The 23,778-nt window shown below is 38.3% G+C and overlaps 1 protein-coding gene and 2 long non-coding RNA genes across 4 annotated transcripts in view; 1 reads left to right on the forward strand and 2 right to left on the reverse strand.

The window, feature by feature from the left end:
- The window catches only part of LOC111342300 (cyclin-dependent kinase 17), a 27,407-nt gene extending 20,278 nt beyond the window's left edge, over positions 1-7,129 (forward strand). Inside the window, exons 14-20 of one of the 2 annotated variants that reach the window (XM_088760510.1) lie at positions 345-435; positions 848-911; positions 1,503-1,551; positions 1,999-2,041; positions 2,725-2,815; positions 3,565-3,679; positions 4,550-7,129. In XM_088760510.1, the coding sequence (XP_088616636.1) occupies positions 345-435; positions 848-911; positions 1,503-1,551; positions 1,999-2,041; positions 2,725-2,815; positions 3,565-3,632 (406 nt within the window). In that variant the 3' untranslated portion in view covers positions 3,633-3,679; positions 4,550-7,129. The remainder of the gene's footprint in view (positions 1-344; positions 436-847; positions 912-1,502; positions 1,552-1,998; positions 2,042-2,724; positions 2,816-3,564; positions 3,680-4,549) is intronic. The other variant, XM_088760509.1, reaches the window with a different exon arrangement.
- Positions 7,130-10,868: 3,739 nt separating this feature from the next.
- Positions 10,869-13,499, reverse strand: LOC148731811 (uncharacterized). Its single transcript, XR_016001860.1, has 2 exons — positions 12,470-13,499; positions 10,869-11,486 (listed from the first exon to the last, which is right to left on the reverse strand). It is a non-coding gene; the product is annotated as an uncharacterized LOC148731811 (long non-coding RNA).
- Positions 13,500-21,679: 8,180 nt separating this feature from the next.
- LOC148731812 (uncharacterized) lies at positions 21,680-23,778 on the reverse strand. The gene is made up of 2 exons (XR_016002086.1): positions 23,493-23,778; positions 21,680-22,465 (listed from the first exon to the last, which is right to left on the reverse strand). It is a non-coding gene; the product is annotated as an uncharacterized LOC148731812 (long non-coding RNA).

Here is a 23,778-nt window from a genome sequence, read left to right on the forward strand (position 1 = left end):
ATAACGAACCAATTTCCCCAGTCCCTTGGTACTTCGGCAAATCGAGGTTCCACTGTATTGACTTCACCGAGCGCTATATCAAACCCCTCATACGCACTCCTTCTGTTTGATCATTTGCTTGTGTGGGAACGACGGAAGTGACGAAACAATTTCAAAAGAAAGCGTTATAGACATGACTTCCAAGAACTATTTTGAGTAGATTATCAGAGATTTCAAACGAAAAGATTGAAAACGTGAAGCATAAATTTCCAATAGGTACAGAACTTAAGTCTTAAACTTGTATCGTAAGGTGTTGTGTTTGGAAAAACAAAAATTGATGCGGATGTGCTATACCTTTTTTTCAGGGGTGTTGGGTGTATATTTTTTGAGATGGCAACGGGAAGGCCTTTTTTCCCTGGATCCACCGTGGAGGATCAGCTTCATTTAATTTTCAAGGTAAAAGGAACGTTGTTTATCATCTCCCTCGTCAAACTTAGGTAATGAAAGTTCTCCTTGAAGTCTTCGAGAAACACAAGATGCTCTCAGGCTCTCTTGGTTGTTAGTGCTGAACGCAAGCCGCATAAATGAGTTTTGTTATCGGGTCACATAGGAAAGAAAAACTGTTTGCTATTTACTCAAGGCTTGGAAGACTTACCGTGAACAGTGATGCGAAGAAAAATATTACGGTGTAGATTTTGTCTTTCCTGTACTCTGAAAAATGCATCACTTTGTCACAAGCTGTTGTTTATGAAGAGGTCTCAATAAATCTTGTGAGAAAGACAAGCCCAATTTTTCTTTTTTTTTTAACTGCTGATATACTACGCTTTGAATTTTTTTTATTGAAGTTGATGTGAAGTTTATTTTTTAGGCATTGGGCACCCCAACGGAGGAAACGTGGCCTGGAATCACAACTAACGAAATTTTTCTGTCAGGTAACTTCATAAAAAAATGGATTTTAATCGAGTAAAGGCTCGGTCACCCATGTTTTCCCGTGTTTTCCCGCGCTTCAGGCGGTTTTACCTCTAAGTTTCGCTTGGTTCCCTGTGACGTTTGTCTTTGTTTGTCTTTTTTGTGATTGAAGGCTGATAGTTTCGAAAGAAACTGTTTAGGGCTGCGTCGGTGGGAGTAACGAAATAATTTGGATATGTCAACAAAGTTGAAATGGTAAATTAGCCACCGTAATGATTACAAAAGCTGACGTTTCGAGCGTTAGCCCTTCGTCGGAGCGACGCCCCTCCGACGAAGCCGCTCCGACGAAGCCGCTCCGACGAAGCCGCTCCGACGAAGCCGCTCCGACGAAGCCGCTCCGACGAAGCCGCTCCGACGAAGGGCTAACGCTCGAAACGTCAGCTTTTGTAATCATTACGGTGGCTAATTTACCATTTCAACTTTGTTGATATATCCAAATTATTTTGTTCTGATTGGCTGTCGTGGTTACTTTTGGTTTTGGTTAAACGACAGTTAATCCAAATGTACTCTCCTTACGTTTTTATTTTCTCACTTTTTTCTGTTCTGTTTTGCAGGACGATTCCCATTTTACCCAAGGGAGCACCTTATCAATCACTCTCCAAGGTACAATTGAGGCCATTTCGTCCCTTAACTACGAATTTTGTTTTTCTCTTGTGCTATTCTTACTGCATTGTTAAGAGGTGGATGTCTTAGATGACTGAGACGAGCGCCTCCAGCACAACGTTTGTTTTCTGGCGCTTTTGTTCTTTAGAGTAGTTTGATATAGTACATGTAAAGTAACAGGGAATGCCAGTAATCTGAACAACTGCGTACCGAACCCCCTCCCCCCCAACCCAATAATAGTCAACTAATTACAGGTTAGAGGTTTAATGTTGGACTGGGGGAGGGAGAGGTAAGTGCGCTATTGTTCCGACACTTACAGTGATCCGTAATTTGCCTGATCTTCGCGCGGAATTATGCAGTTACTCTGACAGATTGCGAGCATTTGCAAAGTGGCGCGGTAGCAAGGAAGAAAATAAATCAAATGGTGAATTTCTAATTTATTTTCAGACTTGATAACTCAGGGCTCGACTTACTCGAAAGATTTGTGGAGGTGAGAAACATGTTGTTACCTTTGTGGACTGTTTCAGTCCCAAGATCTTTGTATAAATTCTTTCCACCATTTTCTATCCCTGTACTGCGAGGAGAAAATAGTCATTGGTGGCCCCTAGGAGTAGTTCCCAGCTCAAGTCTTGTGGTATTTCCGCAGTGTATATTCTGCCGTGGGGCCGGTTTAAGGCTGTTCTGTTTTCATTCAAGATGGGGATTTCAAAAGTTTTGAAAAAGATACAATAAAACCATCAGCTAAAGAAGCAAAGACGACTGGTTTGGGTGCCAGAACCTGCTTTCCTATCCTTTAAATGTTGATTTTAAAACATGGCTTCGGGCCCGTTTAAGTTACCGGGACTTTCGAGAAACGGGTCCCCTGGTACGTTAAGGTTTACGTTTCTTAACCTGTCTCTGGTGCGATTGATTAGAACTTTAAGGAGAATTGAAGGATTTATGACTCGAGAAAGTGGAAATAAGTTTCCATTCACAATATCGATTTATTTTTAGTGAAGCAGACGGGTAGTGAAAGTGCAGGAAAAGATCAATCTCGATGTTTGAGTTCACAACAAATTCTTAGAAACAAACTATATAGAAAGGAAAAATGTATTAATCTGCGGAAATGGTTGGACTCCTTGTAGTTCTCAGGTTTCCGTTTCATATTGTATTTTTTTTTTTTTTTCGCTTTAGTTTGTTGTGAAGGACAGAATATCAGCATGGGATGCAATGAGACACGATTATTTCTTTTCTTTGGGCAAAAAAATTCAAGAATTAAAAAATGGTGAGTCGTTTCTATATTTTGTTATTTTAAAAGAGCTTGCGTAAAATGTGCTGGATTACAAATAGACCCCTTTTTACGAGCGGATGCAAGACAAGAAAACACGCGAGGAAAGCTCATCGTCGTTCGTGCGCGCCCCTAGAAACGTGTACTCCTCTTACGCTACGCGTGCTTGAAACCAGCTCATGCGGGCAAGTTTGCAATGGCGAATCTGCAAGGAAGAATCTACAAAGCAAGCATGACCGCACAGCTAAATGTGCATTTGAAAGAAATCATTAGGATGCTGTCTGTCTTTGGACGATCTCGTTCTACTGTTTCTAGGCCAGCTTGAATTATTTTGAGCAAGGACATGAGGGCTGTTTTCCTCCCCCCTTGCTGGTCCCTTCCACTGCCGCCTTGCCCCACTATAGTCGTTCTGTGACGTAATTGTATAATTAACGTTTAAATAATTTGGAAACTTATCAGATGTTACCACTGTAGGCCACCGCTTGCCACCGACATTAAGGCAGATATTTGTTTTGGTTTAGACAAAAACAGTGAGATAATACAGCGCACAAAGATGATTTTAAGTCATTCAATCTTGCAACGATACAGAATTTTCGGGCGTAAATCCCGCGAGAGTTGAATATTCGGAGTTTGAGCAGCCAATCGGAGCGCACTTTCAGCGCTATCCACTGTTTTAATATATACCAAAAGATTTTAAAAGTCAGTAGCGTAAAACCATCTCTCCCGCTTGTTTTTCGTTAAAACAGAGCCTAACAACCAGTGTTTTGACGTTATTGTTTTCAGAAGAAACAATTTTTGTTATAGAAGATATTAGATTGGCTAAGGACCCAGGCTACAGACCTGTCGGGAGAACGGGTATCGGTAAGTGGTGTTTTCTTTGGGTCGTACATGCCTGAGTAGTAAATAAGAAGGTACAAGGTGCTGAACTAGAGTCCGATTGGCGTCAGGCCAACTCAACTGAACTCAACTCTTTAAACCGTGATAAGCTGTGATAAACTTTATCGCATCGAAGTACTGTCCAGAATCTTCTATCGAAATGATTACACGCCAGGGTTTTGTCAGAAAAGCAACCTTTTTCGGGGTGATAAACAGTACCCATGGTTGTCACAGGTCAGGGAAGGTCAGGGAAATACAAAGTTTTTCAAGCTCAGACCAGAGACAGGGAATTTCACATCGTTGGAAGAAGTCGGGAAAAACTGAGTGAAATCTCAAGAAATATGAACTTATTCATCTTGTCTTGAAGTCTTTTGTGATGAAGATGCTGAAACTTCTTGTGTTATTAGTGTTACTCTTGCGTAAATGTTTAGTACAATTGATAGATTCCTTCCCAGCATATCTTTCTCACTTGCAATACAAGTTCATTTTGGTTAGAGAATAAAATAATACAACGACAAGCTGATGTTGGCTTTCCAAGAAAATAAAAAAAATATTTGCTTGTGGCAACCATGGTACTATGAGAAAGTACTTCTCTATCTTAGGAGCTTTCATTTCATTCACGTCGCATTTCATCAACAGGCTTGAAAGGAAAAACATTGCTGTACAGCATATCGACCAGTACCACATAAAAGCGCGTAGCAGCTTTCACCTGAATGGCCATGAAGTAGAGTTCTATTTACAGACTTGAAATAATTACCCAGCAAAGCGTGATAAATAGTACTAAGTGAATGAATGCGTATGATCAGCTCACGCGCAAAGATTTCAATCCCTTTCTTTTTTCTCTTTCTTCATTAGGTCCAGGGCGAAGGCGGCAGAGTATGCTGTTTTAGTACCCAGTACGTCTTGTATTCGCGCGGAGTCTGGTACTTGCAATGAATCATCGGGGCTGGTTACCTCAGAAACTTACGTAGTTACGACTTCACACTTCTCGCAGAAATGGAAGGTTTTATCCAACTAGTTACGATTTTAATTAATTTTATATGAAAAAAAATAGTTTTATCAAGCTCCGAATGTTCCGTTTTGGTAGGTGAAGTTCCCGGCGGAGAAAAATAAATTTTGATGATGGTGAGATGAAAATTTAACTGAACGAGAGCTTGGAGAGGCGAGGAAATCAGACTGAAAGCAGACATACTGCTAAGTTAAAGAAAGAGGGATTTTCTTGAAACGTAAAAGGACGGAATACGACAGATTATTGAAACGACCGACAACTATTACAATTCACACAGGTTTAACTTCGTTCAGTTTGTTTTCATTCCGAGGAATCTTTCTCTGTATGTCATGAAACGGTCGATGCCTGTCAGAACCAACACAGCGGTCAAACGTCTGCGCATGTGCGATCGTTGTAATAACTAGATGACATGCTTTCAAGCTGTCAGAACCAAGTTGCCCCACTTGAGTTAAAGAACCGCGCAAGTCACTAAGTCACGGTCTTTTAAAAGAGTAGAACGTTTTTGGTAAAGCTCAGAACGGAATGGTAAATCACTAGGATACCCGTACTTGAACAAACTTCGTTTTCAAAACGTCTTGAGTTTTCCTTTTCCTTTCTTGTTACCTTTTTAAAGATTTCTATGAACGTTTCAATTTTCTTTCACATGTTTTGCGTGACAGCGGTTGTTTCTTATGTTTTTCTTTGAGATTTTGCGCGGGAAATTGGCGCGTGGCCGGCGCTAGAATGGATCCCCGCGCGCATGCCTGACATTTGACCGCTGTGTAGTTGGAGCCCGTGTTCGATCTAGTGGTTTGTCGCTCGTGGGAGAAATCTCTTTCAATAACGAACGCAACCAGATGCCTATTCAATACTTCAGTTCTTTTAATTGTTCTGTTCTTCTTGTACATATTTTTATTTATTTTTCTGAAACTTATTCCGACGCAAACTTACGCGAGACATTCTCTCTGTTTATGTTTCTTCACGAGGAATCTAACTGCATCGACCGTTTTCAACAGGGAAAGTGATTCCACGAAGATTAAATATTTAAGAGTAAAATCTTGGTTATGAGCCCGTTCCCTGGATAAAAACGCGACGATTTCTAAACGAAATTTGTGATCTGGTACCCCCGCCCTCACCCCCTAACTTTCTATCTCCTCCCCGGTTATACCTACCAAGGTGCTCCCTACCCATCCCTGCTCACAATCCACATCTCTTCTTTAATTTTCTTCCTTTTGTAAAATCACATTTATAGTGTAATGAGAACATGCTTCTATGGAAAGTGAGTGCCGGACATGAATGGATTATTCCTTATTTTCTTTTATTATTATTATTTTTTTGGACGTTTTTGATTTTTGTACACGGCTATAATAAAACGATTTCGTTATCCCCTTACGTAAGTTCGACCGGAAGTTACTTCTCTCCCCTTCCCCCCCTCTCCCTCCTCTTTTCTAACCCCCTTCCCTTCCGTATCCCTCATCTCTCCCGCACCCCTCCCCCACCCCTACCTTATACTAGCCCTCTCAAAGCTCTTTTTCACGTGGCGTGCGGCTTGGCTTTTAACCAAAATTTTATGATATGCCGCCAGGGGACGTAGTCTAATATTTCGGACGGTTTAACATTTGAAGCTCACGCTGCATATGTCTCAATTTTCTTCACCAACTTTCTTACCTTTCCCTACTATTTCAAGTCGCATCGAAGTGTGTAGGTCTTAAAAACTATGGAATTTGGTCGCATTGGAAGTGAAGGATTAATTTAAAAACCGAATTTTAACAGCTTGTATTTGAGGGAATAATTTTCTAGGGCCTAGAAAGAGGTTAAGGCTTGTTTACACCGGTTTCGCGATGGTAGTCATAGTCGAAAGTACCGTTCAAACGAAGTGCACGATTTGCAGCTGTAGTGTGTGGTAAATCTTGCGATCGAAGGGACTAAGCCAATCAAATCATTCGTCACCAGTCTTGAATCCTTAAAAAAAAAAAAATCGCAAACTTGCGTGGGAGGTTTGGTCCTAACTTACGTCTAGCTCACATTTGGTAATGTAGCAACGACGAACACGCTTAAACCAATGGCAGTGATAATGCTTACGTTACAGGTGTAAATAAGCCTATATCCTATATCTACAAAACAGAATGAATGGGTCAGTGCCGGATTCTTGAATGCGATGTAAGAAAATCAGTGTAGAAATGATGTAAAAAGTTTCGGTTTTTTAGAAATAGCTTTTCAATTAATTGTAGTCCTAGAGGAGTGGTAGCTAACAAAGACACGCTTTAGGTTTGTAATTAAGTTTACTCGTTTTAGGCCACGATGTAGATGAAATGAAATTTCCGCCCAAAAATCAAATTTGACAAAAGTTTTAAAATAGAACGAAATCGCCAATAAAAAGTAACTTTACAAATGATCACATGTAGAGCACCGTGAAATATCAACGCAATAAATATAGAATTGAGGCTGTTGTTTTGTGTTGAAGTCTATTCTCGACCCCACCCGCTATTTCCACTGTAAGGTTCAAGTATTAGCCCCATTCCTAGACGTTTCACGAACACTTTGAGAGTCTGGAGACGAAAGTTAAGCTCGGGGGATTATGAGAGTATTCCTTGTATACACAGCACTTCTTTACAGAGACGCAGAAGCAAAAACGGATAACGTTCTAACTCCACGGGTTAAGAGATCCTGGCTGGAGACCCAACTCATTTTGTTAAGTTCTTGGGCAAGGCACTTTACTCTGGAAAGTGCCTCTCCCAAAGTGTTTTGGTGAGCGAATGCGTAGTCTTCGATCATCACCTGATATGGAATTTCCAAGTCAGGGTAAAAAGTGGTACTCCTGAGCGCTTCATGTTACAGATACCAGGTTGGGCCTTTAGGGACAGGTGCACTTTCTCCACCAAAGCAGCAAAAAGGCACATTGCGAGTGAGTCCGTAACAAATTTTGACCATTTTGACAACGCATATCGTTGTCGATTTATTTTTCACTGCAATATCGCGGTCAAATAAAACGATTCTTTCGGTACGTAGCCATTGCGTGACATGTTGAGGCAAGCAGCGTTGTCTGTACTCTTGACGAAGGAAAATTAGCTAATCAGATTGCGACATTACTGCCAATAATGGAAAAAATAATCCCACTTACGTTTTCAAATTAAGATACATTCTATCCTTTTGAGTTACATAGTTGTTACCGGCGAACCTGTTTGATTATTATTTTTTTGTTGTTGTTTTTTTTGTTTTAGTTCCAGAGCACTTTTTTGGGCAAAAAAATGGTTATTGTGATGCAATTACTGATCGATAACTATTTCATCTTTTCACGTGCGTATTCATAACAAATCATACATCTCTTTACTAGCACTTTTGATTCTTGATTAGCTGGCTGAGCGTGCGAACAAATAAAACTCCGAGGCGAATCTGTGACGCGTTCTTAATCTGTATTTATCAAAATTTGGACAATTTTCAGCAAAATACGCCGTCTGGTGAAAAGTGGAGACGTGTCGTCCGTAACGGCTGAAGATAAAACTGTATTTTAGAATGGAAAAGACGATTAACGTGAGCAGGGGGCAGTCGTCTTCAGCTGTGACAGGAGGTGAGCAATACTATAGAAAAATTCACTGCCTGACGAGTGAATTCTACGTTAAATTTCATGCGAATAACCGATATCGCACGAATCGCGAAGCGATTCGTGCGATATCGGTTTTTCAAGTGAAATTTAACGTGGAATTCACGAGTCAGGCAGTGAATTTCTCTTGAATCGCATAACTGAATAAAAGTAAGAAAACAAGAAATTAAAACGGCAATATTATTGTTCAGTCAGAGCGCGTGTTTACCTTAAGCTGTGCGATTCTTTGTAAAATACTGCCTTCCATTCCTTCAGAAAGCTGGACGGGTGGAAAATCTTAGTTCAACAGCGGTTCTTGTAAATTGTGAAAGGAGCCCATGTATTCTTTGGTCGATGGCCAAAATGAAAATGTCACAAATTTAAGGCATATTGGAGACGTGATTCCAAAGTTGAACGCGGTCATCCGCTAATCCTTGCGATATAATTTTCCGAAATCAAATTGCATGTCATCGCAGGGATCTTAAAGTTAAACGCAGCCATCCGCTACTCCTTGCGACATAATCTTCCGAAATCAAATTGCACGTCATCGCGAAGATTGTTTTCTCATCTTCGCGCAGAATTCACCTTCTCACTCCCAAGATCTCATTACTAATTCTCCTTACCGTCTGCTATACAATTCTTATAGAATTCTTAGTTCCGAGAATTTGTATTGGATCAAATAATAATCTCCTAATTGATATTTATCTTTATTCTCATCACTTGTCTGCTTGATATATTATATTGATATTGTAAGGAGAAATTCTACTTTGGTCATGCATGAAATTTTAAGAGTTAGAAGAGTAAGCTGTTCCTGATCAGTTTTCTGATTCATTTGTATTTTTAGGAAGGTGTGTATTGTCCGAAGGAAGTTAGGAAAAAAAATCCAGTCTAAAAATGATGTGGAAGTCACAAAGAAAATATTTTTTTCTTTGAAATTATTGAGAAACGTTAGCAAAAATTGGTGGCCGCGTAGATTCTTAAGTTTGTACGAAGACTTTTCACATCACCAATTGTCTGATGTCATTCATCACCTAAGCATGCACAAAAGCATGAAAATCTTAGTTCAACAGCGGTTCTTGTAAATTGTGAAAGGAGCCCATGTATTCTTTGGTCGATGGCCAAAATGAAAATGTCACAAATTTAAGGCATATTGGAGACGTGATTCCAAAGTTGAACGCGGTCATCCGCTAATCCTTGCGACATAATTTTCCGAAATCATATTGCATGTCATCGCAGGGATCTTAAAGTTAAACGCAGCCATCCGCTAATCCTTGCGACATAATCTTCCGAAATCATATTGCATGTCATCGCAGGGATCTTAAAGTTAAACGCAGCCATCCGCTAATCCTTGCGACATAATCTTCCGAAATCAAATTGCATGTCATCGCAAGGATCTTAAAGTTGAACGCAGCCATCCGATAATCCTTGTAACATAATTTTCCGAAATCAAATTGCATGTCATCGCAAGGATTGTTTTCTAATCTTCGTGTAGAATTCACCTTTTCACTCCCAAGATCTCATCAGTAATTCTCCTTACTGTCTGCCATACAATTCTTATGATATTAGTTCCGAGAATTTGGTTTGGATCAACTAATGATCTCCTAATTGATATTTATCTTTATTATATAGATACTGATGAAATACCAGGATTTCTCCTTTTACTAAAAATTCACATCTTCACCGCGCGCGGTGAAGATACTATTTTTATCTTTCACGTGTGAGGATATTGCTGTGGCCATGGTTACCAACATAATTGCCCAATTACAATAGAGCTTCCCGCTTAGGCGCGCGGTCGGTTGATTTAAAATTTCAACAGTATCTATATAATAAACAGAACATTACATGGCCGCTTGGGGATACGAATTTTATCTTCTCGTGCTGAAAGTATCTCTCACTCGTTCGCTGCGCTCACTCGTGAGAGATACTTTCAGCACGAGAAGATAAAATTCGTATCCCCAAGCGGCCATGTAATATCCTCTATTTATTCTGATCACTTGTCTGCTTGATATATTATATTGATATTGTAAGGAGAAATTCTACCTTGGTCATGCATGAAATTTTAAGAGTTAGAAGAGTAAGCCGTTCCTGATCACTTTTTTTGATTCATTCAGTGTATTTTCTGGTAGGTGTGTATTGTCCGAAGATGGTAGGGAAAAAATCCAGTCCGAAAACGATGTGGAAGCCACAAAGAACTGAAGTATTATTTTTTTCTTTGAAATTATTGAGAAACGTTAGCAAAAATTGGTGGCTGTGTAGATTTCTTAAGTTTGTACGAAGACTTTTCACATCACCAATTGTCTGATGTCATTCATCATCTAAGCATGCACAGCTAAAGTTCCAATGTCATTTGGTTTAACATCTCCAAAAAATAAAGCCTGTATCGTGGTGTAGGGCACTGAGAATTTAATCATTAAGCGATCACAATGGACGTGATTAAGCCCACTGGCCTGTGTTATGTCCTTATCTCTGGCACACTTCCGGCCTTACTTTGCAGTCTATGCTTTTGTTTTCAGTTTTCCCATCTAAATAATTTACTTCTTTGACGTCTATTTGTTCACAGTCACCCAAACATGAGTGTTGACAACTTGAAAGATAAACTATTTGAATGTGCCAACAGTTTTGATGATTTATTACAGATTATAAAATATCTGTGGCTTACAATTTATATAATTTACAAGGACCATTTTAACAGGGGTTTGTAGACTTGAATACTCGAATTAACTTTTAATTCACTAAGATCTGGTTTGACTGTACAAAAAGGAAACAAACGTAAACAAAACGAAGCGAAACGAAAATACTACCGTGACAATATACTTACAAGATTTGTGGACTCGAAGGAAAACGTAAAGAAACACTCGTGAGAAAAATAAACGAATATCTAAACCGAAATTTTGACCACTGCCAACTACGAGCGCATGGCTCATCCCCATAATAATAACAATGAAAATGACGTTATTTTACCAGTCCCGCGCGGACTGAACACGGGAAACTAAATAATCCCTTGTAGAACGTTTTGAGACTTACAGGGTTCACCTAATTCAAGTGCATGCTTATTAGTGAGAGAACATTAAACTTCGTCAGATGATAGCATATTTTCAATTAAAATTTCCACGAATCAGTTATGACTAAAGTTTTTTTAAGTTCATCCTCTTCAGAGTTTATGTTCTTTCCCTACACCAGACTGCCACCTACAGCATCCTCTGAACATGGAATTGGTGGAAGGACTGACAACATAAAGCAAAACAAAACACATTAATCATGTATGTCACCACAGGTATAGAGGTTAATTTCAACATGTATAAATATGCTTTATACAAATAACCGTATGGGGCCGAGTCAAATAAGGCGAGTTTTAATGACCTGCAGGAATTTCCCTAGTTGAGCGAGCGACGACGGCAATTTCAGCAATTGTTAACACACACTTGTTTATTACAATATATGAAAATTAAGGAAAAATACCCTCTGAGTCTTTCGGCATAAAAAATCATTTACTTGCTGCAATCGTTAGAATATACATGTGTACATGTATTTATGAAAGGGACATCACTGCTGTTCGAAGAGCGTCATGCATGAAAAACTCTAAAGGACAAAATTGTCATTCTGAAGAGCACAAAAAGGTTTGGCGTAACACTTTTCAGAAGAATGGCTTGAAGTTTTGGGTGAATTAGACAAACCTGTTAACTGGCTGCTTACCTCGATACGAGTCAGAGCAATTGAAGCAGAATGCTTTCAACAGGAAAACGTATTTACCACAAAAATTGGAAAGCAACTGAGCAATTATACTAAGTTCCTCACTTTAGGCGAATACATGATTGTTAAATATCCCTTTCATAAATACATATACACATGTATATTTAAACGATTGTAGCAAGTAATCCGCTGTCAGTAACAGAATTAGGGGAGAGTGCATGTTAAGTCTGTCCATATGGCCTAAAATACTGAGTTCATGCTTAGGGAAAACATTTGCGAAGATTCATAGAGAGCTCTGTCAAATTGAATGATTGTAGCTTGGAGTCTGCAGTTATCAACAGAATTGGGAAAGAGAGCATTGAGTCGGCGTTAAAAAATGGCATATCACAAGGGGCAAATTCAAATACAAAGAGTGATTGGGAAAATTTTTTCGAAGATTTGGAGTAAGCTACGTCAAATTGAACAAATAATTTTGACCAAAATGACTTTGTCACATATCAAACGGAGCTGCTCTCACCAACAATATCGATATGCTCAACAGCTTTTGGTTTCTTCGGTCCATTCAGTGTCGTAGTGTACTGGTATAACCAAAAAATGAACGAGGAACACAGCCTCATGATTCCCAGTGAACATTGAGGTATTATTTTAAGAACTTGACGAATGATGACCATCGTTCTTAGGGCAGAAGTTCCGTCGAAAGAAGATTTTTATCGCTGTCCTCTTCAATACAAGTTTGTAGAAGTCGTCCAAAGTTTTTCAGTCTTCCCTCAGGGCTTTCGAATAACACGTCGAATATCCTTTGAGTAGACGCACACTTATCGTGTTGTGAAATGAAAAATGCCTTAAATAATTAATTTTAAATTAACATAAAAATAAGTGAGGAAATCAAGTTTCCCTGACAACAGGTGACTAGACGCGTCGTGGAAGTATCGCGTGAACTTTGTCAATTTTACAGTTCAAATAAACCTTGTCTTGTCTTGTCTTGTCAAGTTCTTGGTTTATCCCCCTTAGAGTCTTTCCTTACAGCAGACCTTCATTTGTTACATCCTCTGAGCAAGTATTGAAGGTTTTGCTGACAATTAAAGCAGTAGAGAACTCTTTACACATGTGTTAACACGGGTATAAAAGTGAATTTTGAGAAAGTTATCTTTAAAAGTTATTTTTTATTTGTATAGATAATTACGTGGGGGCGAGTCTAATTAAGGAAAAACGTATCACGCGTGAAATTTACCGGGTCGCGTAGCGACGAGGGCAATTTCTGCAACATCTGAAAAACACTTTATTTTAATATGAGACAAAGGAAAACTGCCTCCTGTGTTAGCCAGTCTGAACTAAATAGCTTCCACATGGCTGCCTTACGTTTAGGAACTGAAAATTACAATTCTGACTGGAGCGTAAAGGCTTCTAAGCTAAGCATAACACTTTTCAAAACATGACGAGCTTTGCTCAAGAAAAAAATTCTCAGCATGCATCGTAAATTGATGCCGAGCTTTGGGGAAGAAGGCGTTGGGTGGATGTCATCACATTAATTACACCACAATGTAATTACACAGATTACTGCCCACGAATCCACGAGAGATACGCGATTGCGTGCGAGTTAACGCGGGGTCATCTGTTGGCAATGAAAATCAAAATCATGAAATGAAATGAAGTTTGCTGTGCGGGTAATGGTCATAAAATACTGCGTTTTCTCTGTTTCTGCCTGTTTCCTTATAACGACATTTTTAATCACGTAGTCTTTCAAAAATCCTTCCTTTTCACAGAAGAGACAATACCTGCGAGGCGCCGTATTCGAAAAAGCCTCTCTTTCGATTATTTAGGTATGATTCTTTCGCTTGGTTTGCCATAAACACAAGTTTTGAATCTTAGAATACAAGGCAGGATCTATGTCCGGTATATTTTACGAGTTTCACATTTATAGTGATGAAACAAAGGATATAGAAGGGAGATTAACCCCGTATTTGTTATTTACGCAAATTGCCCCTGGATGACAAAACTTCAATCCGCTGCTAAGAATACATTTAAAGTTAACTCCACAGGTACAGTTTTACAACTTGGACGCGAGGGAGTTGAGAGCAGCTCCGTTTGGTATGTGCCAAAGTCATTTTGAGCGAAGATAATCTGTTCAGATTGATATGCTTGTCCTTTAGAGTTTTTAATAAGCACTCTCGGTAACGGTATGTCACGCGACAACCTTGTTTATACTGTGTGAGACAAACACGTTTATATATTATATAACGGTCCGAAATATTAATATGTAACGTAACTCTGCTAAAGAGCTCGTCATCGGTAACAGATGTAGAAGAAAGAGGCATTTATCTTTCTTCCGATCCATCCTCGCTTCCCTCGACAACAGATGGGTTCAACAAGTTTAGAGTTTTTTTTAAAAAGACAACAGCAAACTTAACACGGACAAGGCTTTTATTCGGGAGCATTTTGAAGAAACTCATAAAGTAATATGTTAATTAACCCCTTTTGCCGGTGCTGGAAGATTCATTGTTTTGTCTATGAGTCAGGGTCTCGTGGTTACGGACAGCTGCGGAAATAGGGTTCCTTTTTCAGTTTTGATTCTAACTTTAAAATTGTACTTTTATGTCAATTGTGAACAACAAATATTTCGCTTTCAGGAAATTTTCAACCACAGAATGCAAGGCAGGAGCCATTTCCAGTATATTTCACGTTTCACACTTATATAGTGACGTGACAATGGAAGGAGGAGGAAATTAAGGTGTTTTCTAAAAAAAACAACAAGTCTTGGATTGTGAAAGGGCTCTATCTAGAGTCCATTGCGCATCGGCGTTAAAACATGCCCACAACATACATGTCTGTTTTAGGAGAAGCCGCGCTAGGACAAAATTGGGATTTTGACTCTGTAAATATAGTCTGTGATTTAATTAAGAACACTTAATGTGTCACCAAGAGACTGAAAACCTTGCCCTTATCATGCGGCGGAAATCAACGTCATCTCATGAAAAGCGTCTATTTTCCAAAAGTTATGTGCATTCAAAATGCAGAGATATTGACCGCCCGGAGAGAAAATGTGATACCTTACTTGTATTAAAATTCGCGCACAATGTAAGTGCGCGAAATTTCATACTGCGCCATATATAATCCGCGCGAAAAGGTTTTAAATTAAATATTAACTTTATTGACAACTCAAGAATTTAGAATTACACAATGTACTACGAAATACTATTACATATGGTAATATTACCACAGTTAACAGTATCACTGGATACTAAAGAGGTTTTCAGTGAGAAGTAGAGGTTGGTGTTTAAAAAGGCAAGTTATCCATTCTATTTATGCGTACACAGATTACGGCAAGAGTACCATATAACCCCATACATTAATTATGCATTCAGTCTTTGTTCAATTAAAACAATAGCGATAACAATAGAACTCCACAGAGACTAGTAGTCTTTGTTTTGAAGATTTGGATTTTTTTTCTAAGTCGTTTTTGAAACAGGGTAAATTTGGCGCGTTTTGGCTTTGCAAAACAGAAAACTCAAGTAATTTTCTAGAGGTTTTTAATTTTGAAATATAACTGAGTGTTCAGTTTCGCTTTGAAAGCGGAAAATTGGCCGGAAAATAACGTTAAGTCTACGGTCAGGCTTTGAAGTTTGTCAATGTAAAGTTTAAATAAATGTTGTGTCTTACCTGTTCTTGTGGTTTTGGTTGATTCTTTCATTATTCTTTCGTGTCCTAGTGATGATAATTGTTCATGAAGGCTGGTGCATACAGCGATGCAGAGAAACCTTTGTATCTAGTCTTTCTGGACTTCACAAAGTTGGGCGATATGTTCGATAATGTTTCCAAAGGGATCGTTTCCGTAGTGCTGACGCCACATATATTCTTGTAGGTAGCCATCGAAAAGTCCTTTGGATGTTCCTGTTTGGGGCAAACCTCGCTTGATTCCCCACCATGTATTTTCGATACCCTGTGTGTGCGCACCGGTGAATTCCGGCGCATTGGAGCCATTCCATCGCAACCCTTTTTTGAACATCGCCACTCGTACCCGTCTCGCGATGAAGCACGTCGCGTCCAGCTAAGTTTATTGCTGCGCCCAGCTCGAAAACATTTTACCGACGTCACAAGCAGGTTGTGATCCTTACACCACTGTATGCACCGGTCGTGATCCGATAATATTCGAGAAAGTCGAATAAAATTCAGTCTCCCCATCTCCGAGTTGTTGTTGTTCTTCTTCCTTCTATCTTCTTCTTTCGTTGATGTTATTAGAAAGAGGTATGAATAAATTTTGTTTTCTCTGTGCTATTTGGCCAATCGTAGAGAAGAAGAAATGCATTCTTTAGTGCAAAGGGGACCTTTGGTGCATTATATCAATGCACATATTGTTATGAAAATTTTTTTACTGAAAGGTAAAAGAAAATGTAGCTTTTGGAAAGGAACTCCTAATTGGTTTGCGTAGCATAGTGGTAAGGCTATGGTTTCATAATTGTCTGATAATAACGCGTTGACTGAGGAGCGATGGTTCAAGGCTCAGCAGAACTGCCAATACGGTAAAAAGGAAAGGAAAGGAAAAAAAAAGAAACCGAGAAGTAAGGAACGAAGGGGAGAAGGGAGAAGAACGTGAGAAAGGAATAGAGACGAAAAAGCCGCTTTCAATCAATTTCTCTTTTATTGAAGCAGTAAGTACTTATTAATGTATATATGCTAAACCCGTGGGAATAAGTCATTGTCTTAAAAACGATGGGGTGTATACATAATTAATGTATTTGAATGCATAATTAATGTATGGGGTTATATGGTACTCTTTCCCAGATTACCATCGAAAATTAGAAATAAAAAATGATTTTATAATCATCTTCTTCAACCTGAGAAATTTCTGTTGGGATTCTTTCTGGTTCCCTGTAAGAAGTTTTTGTTTTTTTTGGATAATATCTTTTTTATTTTGTATTTTTCTTCACTAATTACTATCACTGTTAATGTTATCACCTGCAATACCATCTGTGTAAATGGAGTACAAGTAAGTTGTTGTCGCTGTTTTTGATTTCACCTAACTGTGCAAACCATGCGACATTCTTCTGTAGTCAAACAAACAAAAAAAAATTGCGTGAAAAAATGTGCCAGCAGCGGGCGGTTAAAAACTTGCTTTAGGTTTACGCGAATTCTGTGCTATTCTTTAATTGTGTAATGACAAAAAGGTTAACTGCACTGTTAACTCTAGTAAAGAAACCGAACAAGAAAAATGTCCTGCGCGAATTTAAAGCTGCGCGAATTTAAAGCTGCGCGAATAAGTCCTCTATAAGGTGCGCAAAATTAAACCTGAGCGAAAGTGAGTACCATGCGAATTTTAATACAAGTAAGGTAAATAAAATAGGCTCTTGTCAAATAAAACCTATTTTTGACAGATTTGTCATGCATGTTTCACATACGTCATTTATCATTCGCTTTCTCCTATGTATTCTTTTGTTCTGGTGTGCATACTAATCATCAAAAATTGAATTTCTGTATGAATGTACTGTCTCCATGGTACAAACATCGTAGCCATAGAAATAAACAGGAGCTTCATTACAGGTCAGGGTTTCTGCATCTTGCTCAATCCGTGTCGCTGTTTTCCATCGTCACCCATTCTCATTTCCTCTTTTGTTCCCTTTTCCATAATTTTTTTTAAGTACTCATTACTTTACAGGGCAGTAAAGTAAAACACTATAGAGACGAGCTTCTTAAACCATCGCAAATAGTGCGCTAAGTGTAGCGATCTAGTAAAGTACCTTTGGCAAGCATTACTTCAGTCGATGAATTTTCGTTCAATTTTATTATTTCAGCGTAGTTAGTACATTTTTAGCCTTTAGAAACTCTAGGGCAAAGCGCAAATTTTTTAGCATCACGTCTTCGTCTAAAAGTGGAGAATTGCTACCCCCGTACGGAGGCATTACACGTATGCATTGTGCGCTTTTTGACCCTGTAAGAAGATTAATGAAAATTAAGTTTGATTTGAAGAGCGAACAAGGTATTATTAGATCATTTACGGGTTTGCTTATGATAAAATTTGATTTACGCCATCCTTTAGGGTGCATTGGATGAAATTCTCAGTTTCTGTGTGAGCCGTAGGACATTTCTGAAAATAAGATACATTGTAAACTCTCAGCGAGTTTGTTCTACTTTTGGAATCATAACAACCGCCAGTTGATGGGTGTCTGAAAGAAGAAAAAAACATTGAGTCTTACATGTAAACAAATTAGGTTTCAAAGTCGCTTTGTAACGTTGTCAGGTAAAAATTGCTTCCTAACCGGAAACCATCGATTAACAAAAAGGACAACAATGGTCGACTAGTGTTTTGAGGAAAAAAGGCCGCGGGGTCAAATACCGCCATTGCTTTGCGAAGCCGTCTTGGCTCCAAATGACCAATTTCAAAAACACACACACGTGTTGGGTTTCAAAGTCGATTGGTAATACTGTCGGTCTAAAATTGGTTCCTAAACCGAAACCATCAATGAAAAGCGAACACGTTATTTTGACTTCACGGTGCGTGGCGATATACGGTTTTGTGCAGCACAATGAAAACATTCTTTTCAACAAAGCTACGTCGTTGACTAATGAGTATAAAACATTCACACAAAAGCTCTGATTTGATTTAGCAACGGCGTCTAAACAACTTATTCAAAACATTACAAGAATACACAATAAAAATTACAAGAATTTAGAGATAAGTCCTCGTCTTATGAGGAACTTTTTAAGCGTATCGGTCTCTCAAGTCTTCGTGAACAGCGATTAGCGAAAATATTGTTCACTGTCTTTAAGATTAACCAGTGATGCAGGACCAAAAAGCTTACGTGATCTTATAACAGTTAGGTGCTCCACTTATAACCTTAGGGGCCCCCACAATACTGGACCTCCCAGAAGTAAAATCAACAACTTTCGGGTTAAGATTAACGAGATATGCTGCATCGAAACTATGGAACGCTTTACCGGACGAGTCTCGAAAGATACAAACATTTACTACTTTTAAAAATTACTTAAAATCATTAGATCTCACGGGACTCTAGCGCGGTGAGGATCTACCCTTAACGTTATATTTCCTGTTTTTAATGATTACATTTTATATATTCAACTCGGTGACTACATTGTTAAATTCTTATATTTTAATATTAGCTTGTTCTTAATCTTAATTTATTTAAATTTATATATAGTCTAAACGTCTATAAATCTATACCTTCACAAGGCTTTATAATTTCCTTTTCTCTTTTTATTTCGTGGTTTACCCGTAAACTAGCTTTTAGCTAAGCGCTCTGACCACGTTAAATAAATTGATTGATTGATTGATTGATTGATTGATTGAATAGACGAAAGGCTGTAATCAAACTTTGAAATAAAGAGAGCCAAATTTGCTGTGTGATCAGTTTACATACATACATACATACATACATACATACATACATACATACACTTTATTGATGCTCCCTAAGTGGGCTTTTCAGCTCAATAGAATAAAAAAAAAAAAAAAAATACAAATATATGAATTAATTGAGAATGTAAATACATAATATTATAATTACAAAATATATATCAATAATATAATATATCAACTTAATAAAACATTTGTAAGATGACGTCTAAAATTCCTGGGGCATTTTAAGGACTTAATGTTATCATTCAAGGAGTTCCAGAGTTTGGCTCCTCTGAAAGCAAAGGAGCGCTGCCCTGTTGACAGGCGACATAAAGGTATACCCAAAGCACCAGATGATCGAGTTTGTCTATTATGGACTTGAGAACGTGATTTAAACATATCAGCAAGATAGTCTGGAACAAGCTTGTTAATACATTTGTGCATCATAGTAGCGTCATTTAGAATGAGTTTCTCTCTAATAGGAAGCCATTTCAACGATCGCAACCCATCCGAAATATGGTCATACTTTCTTAGTCCCAGAATAATTCGCCCAGCAAAGTTTTGGACTTTTTGTAACTTGTCAATATTTCTGCTGCTGGTATTACTCCAGACAGTTGAACAATATTGGAGTTTACTAAAGACAAATGAATTTATTACTAACAGAAGTGTTTTCCTATCCAGGAGGTGCTTGATTCTGTTAATTTGGTACAATTTAAAAAGGCATTTAGAGGCAATCTCAGTGATATGTTGGTTATAACTGAGGTGTGTGTCGAGAAGAACACCCAAGTCCTTAACGACAGGCACAGGTGTTATTTCCTTGTCAAAAAGTGTTATACTGAATGATGACAGTTTCTTTAAAAGTTGTGGTAATCCAACAGCTAGAACCTTAGTTTTGTCCGGATTAATCAAAAGAGAGTTTTTACAGCACCACTGAGATATTCTCGTAAGATCTTCGTTTAAGGCGAGGATGGACGTGGGTAATTCGGCAGGTGAAAAGGACAAATACAGTTTACAATCGTCAACATAGGAGGTCGTTAACATAGATTGTAAACAAAACCGGACCTAAAATAGAGCCTTGCGGAACTCCGAACTCAAGTGGGAGTACTTTAGAAACTGCGTCACCAATTCGAACGCACTGTTGTCGGTTAGAAAGGTAACTCTGAAACCAATTCAACGCACCCTGGGAAAAATCGAGATTTTGTAGCTTGGATAACAAGATGTCGTGTCGAATACTATCAAATGCTTTAGACATATCTAATAAGACCATGATGGAAACTTTCTTGTTATCCATAGCCTGGAGCAACTGATCTGTAACGTACAACAGAGCTGTTTCTGTCGAGTGAAGCTTTCTATTTCCGCTCTGATGTGCTGCCAGTTTATTATTTCTAATTAGATGCTCCATAAGTTGTCCATGTACCAACCTTTCAGTGACTTTTAAGACTATTGGTGATAATGAGATGGGGCGATAGTTGTTAGGGACATCTGGATTACCGCATTTGAGAATAGGTGTAACCTCTGCTGTTTTCCATGCACGTGCAAATGTGTTGGTAACAAAGGAGTTATTCACAATGTGGGTAATTGTTGTTAGCGTACTGGGTAAACTGTCTTTAAGAATTCTAGAAGATATCTTGTCCATTCCAGGAGCTTTGTTAGATGGTAGTTTGATGGCTTCTCCTTCCATAGCAACACTGTCTAAATTCACGGAAGCATACTTTTGAAAGCCATGTCCTCTATAACCATTATAGTGTTAGCCTTGCACTACAGTTATGAAATATTTTTTTCATAGACTTTTCATATGCGGGTTGGCAATTCACTTAACAGCAAAGTTTGATTATCAACTACAACTACAAAGTTTGATTATCAACTACTGTGATGTCCTCTACGACTTTACGTTGAAAGGGAGAAAAAATAAGGAAAAACTGCTGAGATCTTTAACTTATTTAAAAAGCTCAGTGGAATGTTAAAATAATCCAGCTACTGTTAGGGACCCTGCGATTTCACAATTTTACCAACATGTTTCGCACTGATCATAAATACTGCAAAATGAAGAGTTACCCGAAAGGTTTATACTTGACTAAGTATTCAATAGTTTTTGAAGGCTTGTGGAAACAAACCTTCAATAACTCGAACTTGACATCAAATCTCCCGAATCTGACCCTAAATGACTCTAATGTTTCGCTAACTCGAAGTAGTTTTGTATTTTGCTCGAACTTTGCTTTGAGTTCAAACTGAACTATGCAGTTTATTGATTTAAAAATCGATGAATTGACATATGCAAAGCAACGCAGACTAATTTCTATCTCTCTTTTGAATTATCATTAGTCATTTTCTAGTTCTAATTATGTTAATCCGTATTTTTTATTCACGCAAATTGCCTCCCTTACGCGACAAGAGATCGAGCGCCAAACCTTAATTCACCAAGAAGAATACATTTAAAGGTAACCCAACAGTTTCAGTTGTACAATTGAGACCAGGGGGTCAAAGAAACCTTCGATTGGAGCCACTTGTTCTGATTGGGTTTATGCTTTTAGAGCAAGTAGTAATGAATTCACGCGGTTAATTTTTGGTGGCTTGTTGACGATCTATCGCTGAAGTCGCCGAATGCTGTACGAGACATATTGATTGATCATCTAAGCACACACTAGCACGATCGGCGTTATCATCGGGGTAAATTATCTCCAGGGGGACTTTTTTCAGTTTTCCCATCTAAATTATCTACTTCTTTAACGTAGAAATGTTCACAGTTATCTGAATATTAGGTTTTACGTTATCAACAACTTGGAAGATATGCTATTTGAATGTGAGATTTGATGATTTATTACAGATTACAAAACATCGGTGACTTACAACTTACATAATTAACAAGAACCATTTTAACAGTGTTTATTGCTTAATTAAGTAACATGATAGTCAAAAAGTAAACATTAAAGATCGTTAGATAATCACAACTGTTTTAAAGCATGTTTGCAAGATTTCCAGTTAAACTTTGTCAGATAAAACGAATCAAAACTATTATATAGCATGTTTGCGATTAGATTTCCTCGAATTGTGACTAAAGTTCTTGATTAATCCTCTTCAGAATTTACATTTTCTTTCCTTACACCAGATGGGGGGCGGCGGTAGAGTCAAATGCTGCATCCTCTGAATATGGAATTGGAGGTTTGACTGACAAGATAAAGGAAAATCAAACACAAAAATCACGTACATAAATTACGTACATCGTATAATTTATCATAATTTCTGCAACTTCTAAGACACACTTGTTTATCATAATATGTAATCATGGAAAAAAAAACCCTCAGTCACAGCCAACCCACACTAAGTAGTTTCCATATGGCTGCCTCACGTTTTGACTATGTTACGCAGAAAGTGATATGTAAACGCTATAGGAGACAATAGAATTCTGAAGAGCACGAAAAAGGCCTTGAGGTTTGGCGTAACACTATTCAAAAGAAAAAATTGAACAAACCTGTTTACCGGCTGCTTATCAGAAATTTCCAGAGTCGCGCAGCGACGAGGTAAATCTCTGCTACTCTTTAACACTCGTTTATTAAACTATAAATTTAGAGACCGTGAAATGCCCCCCGGCGTAATGACTTTCCCACAGTCTTTATCTCATGACGGTCTTTCAGTTTATGTTAATATCATGCATGCAGAGCGGGAACTCAACTGAAAACTCAACATGAACTGAAAAGTTGAATTCTGAGGAGCACAAAAAGGGCTACCAGGTCTGTTGTAACACTTTTAAAAGAAAGATATGAAGTTTTAGCTGATTAAATTAAATAAAAACCTGTTACCTGGCTGCTTATCTCGATACAGTCAGAACTTACAGTTGTAGCAGAATGGTTTCAACCACACGACAAAGTAAGCACAGGATCGGATAAGCAAGACGGCAATTATACCAAAAACAATTCCTCACCTTTGGCGAATAATTGTTAAATATCTATCATATAAATACACACACACATAACGATCGTAGCTAATAATCTGCCATCAGCAACAGAACTAGGAAAGACTGCATGTCAAGTTTTAAGCGAAGACATGATGACAAGGTATTTACATACACATACTTGGCGAAAAGGTGAGGAAGGAAATAAATATACCAAATTTTACAATAAGCTACGTCAAATTGAACAAATTATGTTCGATCAAAGCGACTTCGTCGCACTGTATCAAACGTAGCTGCTCTCACCTTCAATATAGTTATGCTCAACAGCTTCTGGTTTCTTCGTGCCATTTGGCCTCAAGATGAACGGGTAAAACCACAAAAAGAACGAAAAGCACAGCCTCACGATTCTCAGTGAGCATCGAGGTATCATTTTCAGAACTTGACGAATGATAACCATTATTCTTATGGCAGAAGTTCGAAAGGCGATTTCTGTCGCTCTTCTTTAAATTCGTAGAAGTCCTAGTAGTCCTTGTTTCCACCAGGGCTTTACTTCTGATGAATTGATGTAAAGCCTCCAAACCCACGTAGT

This window comes from Stylophora pistillata, chromosome 5, assembly GCF_964205215.1.
Source record: "Stylophora pistillata chromosome 5, jaStyPist1.2, whole genome shotgun sequence".
NCBI classification, from domain to species: Eukaryota; Metazoa; Cnidaria; class Anthozoa; order Scleractinia; family Pocilloporidae; genus Stylophora; species Stylophora pistillata.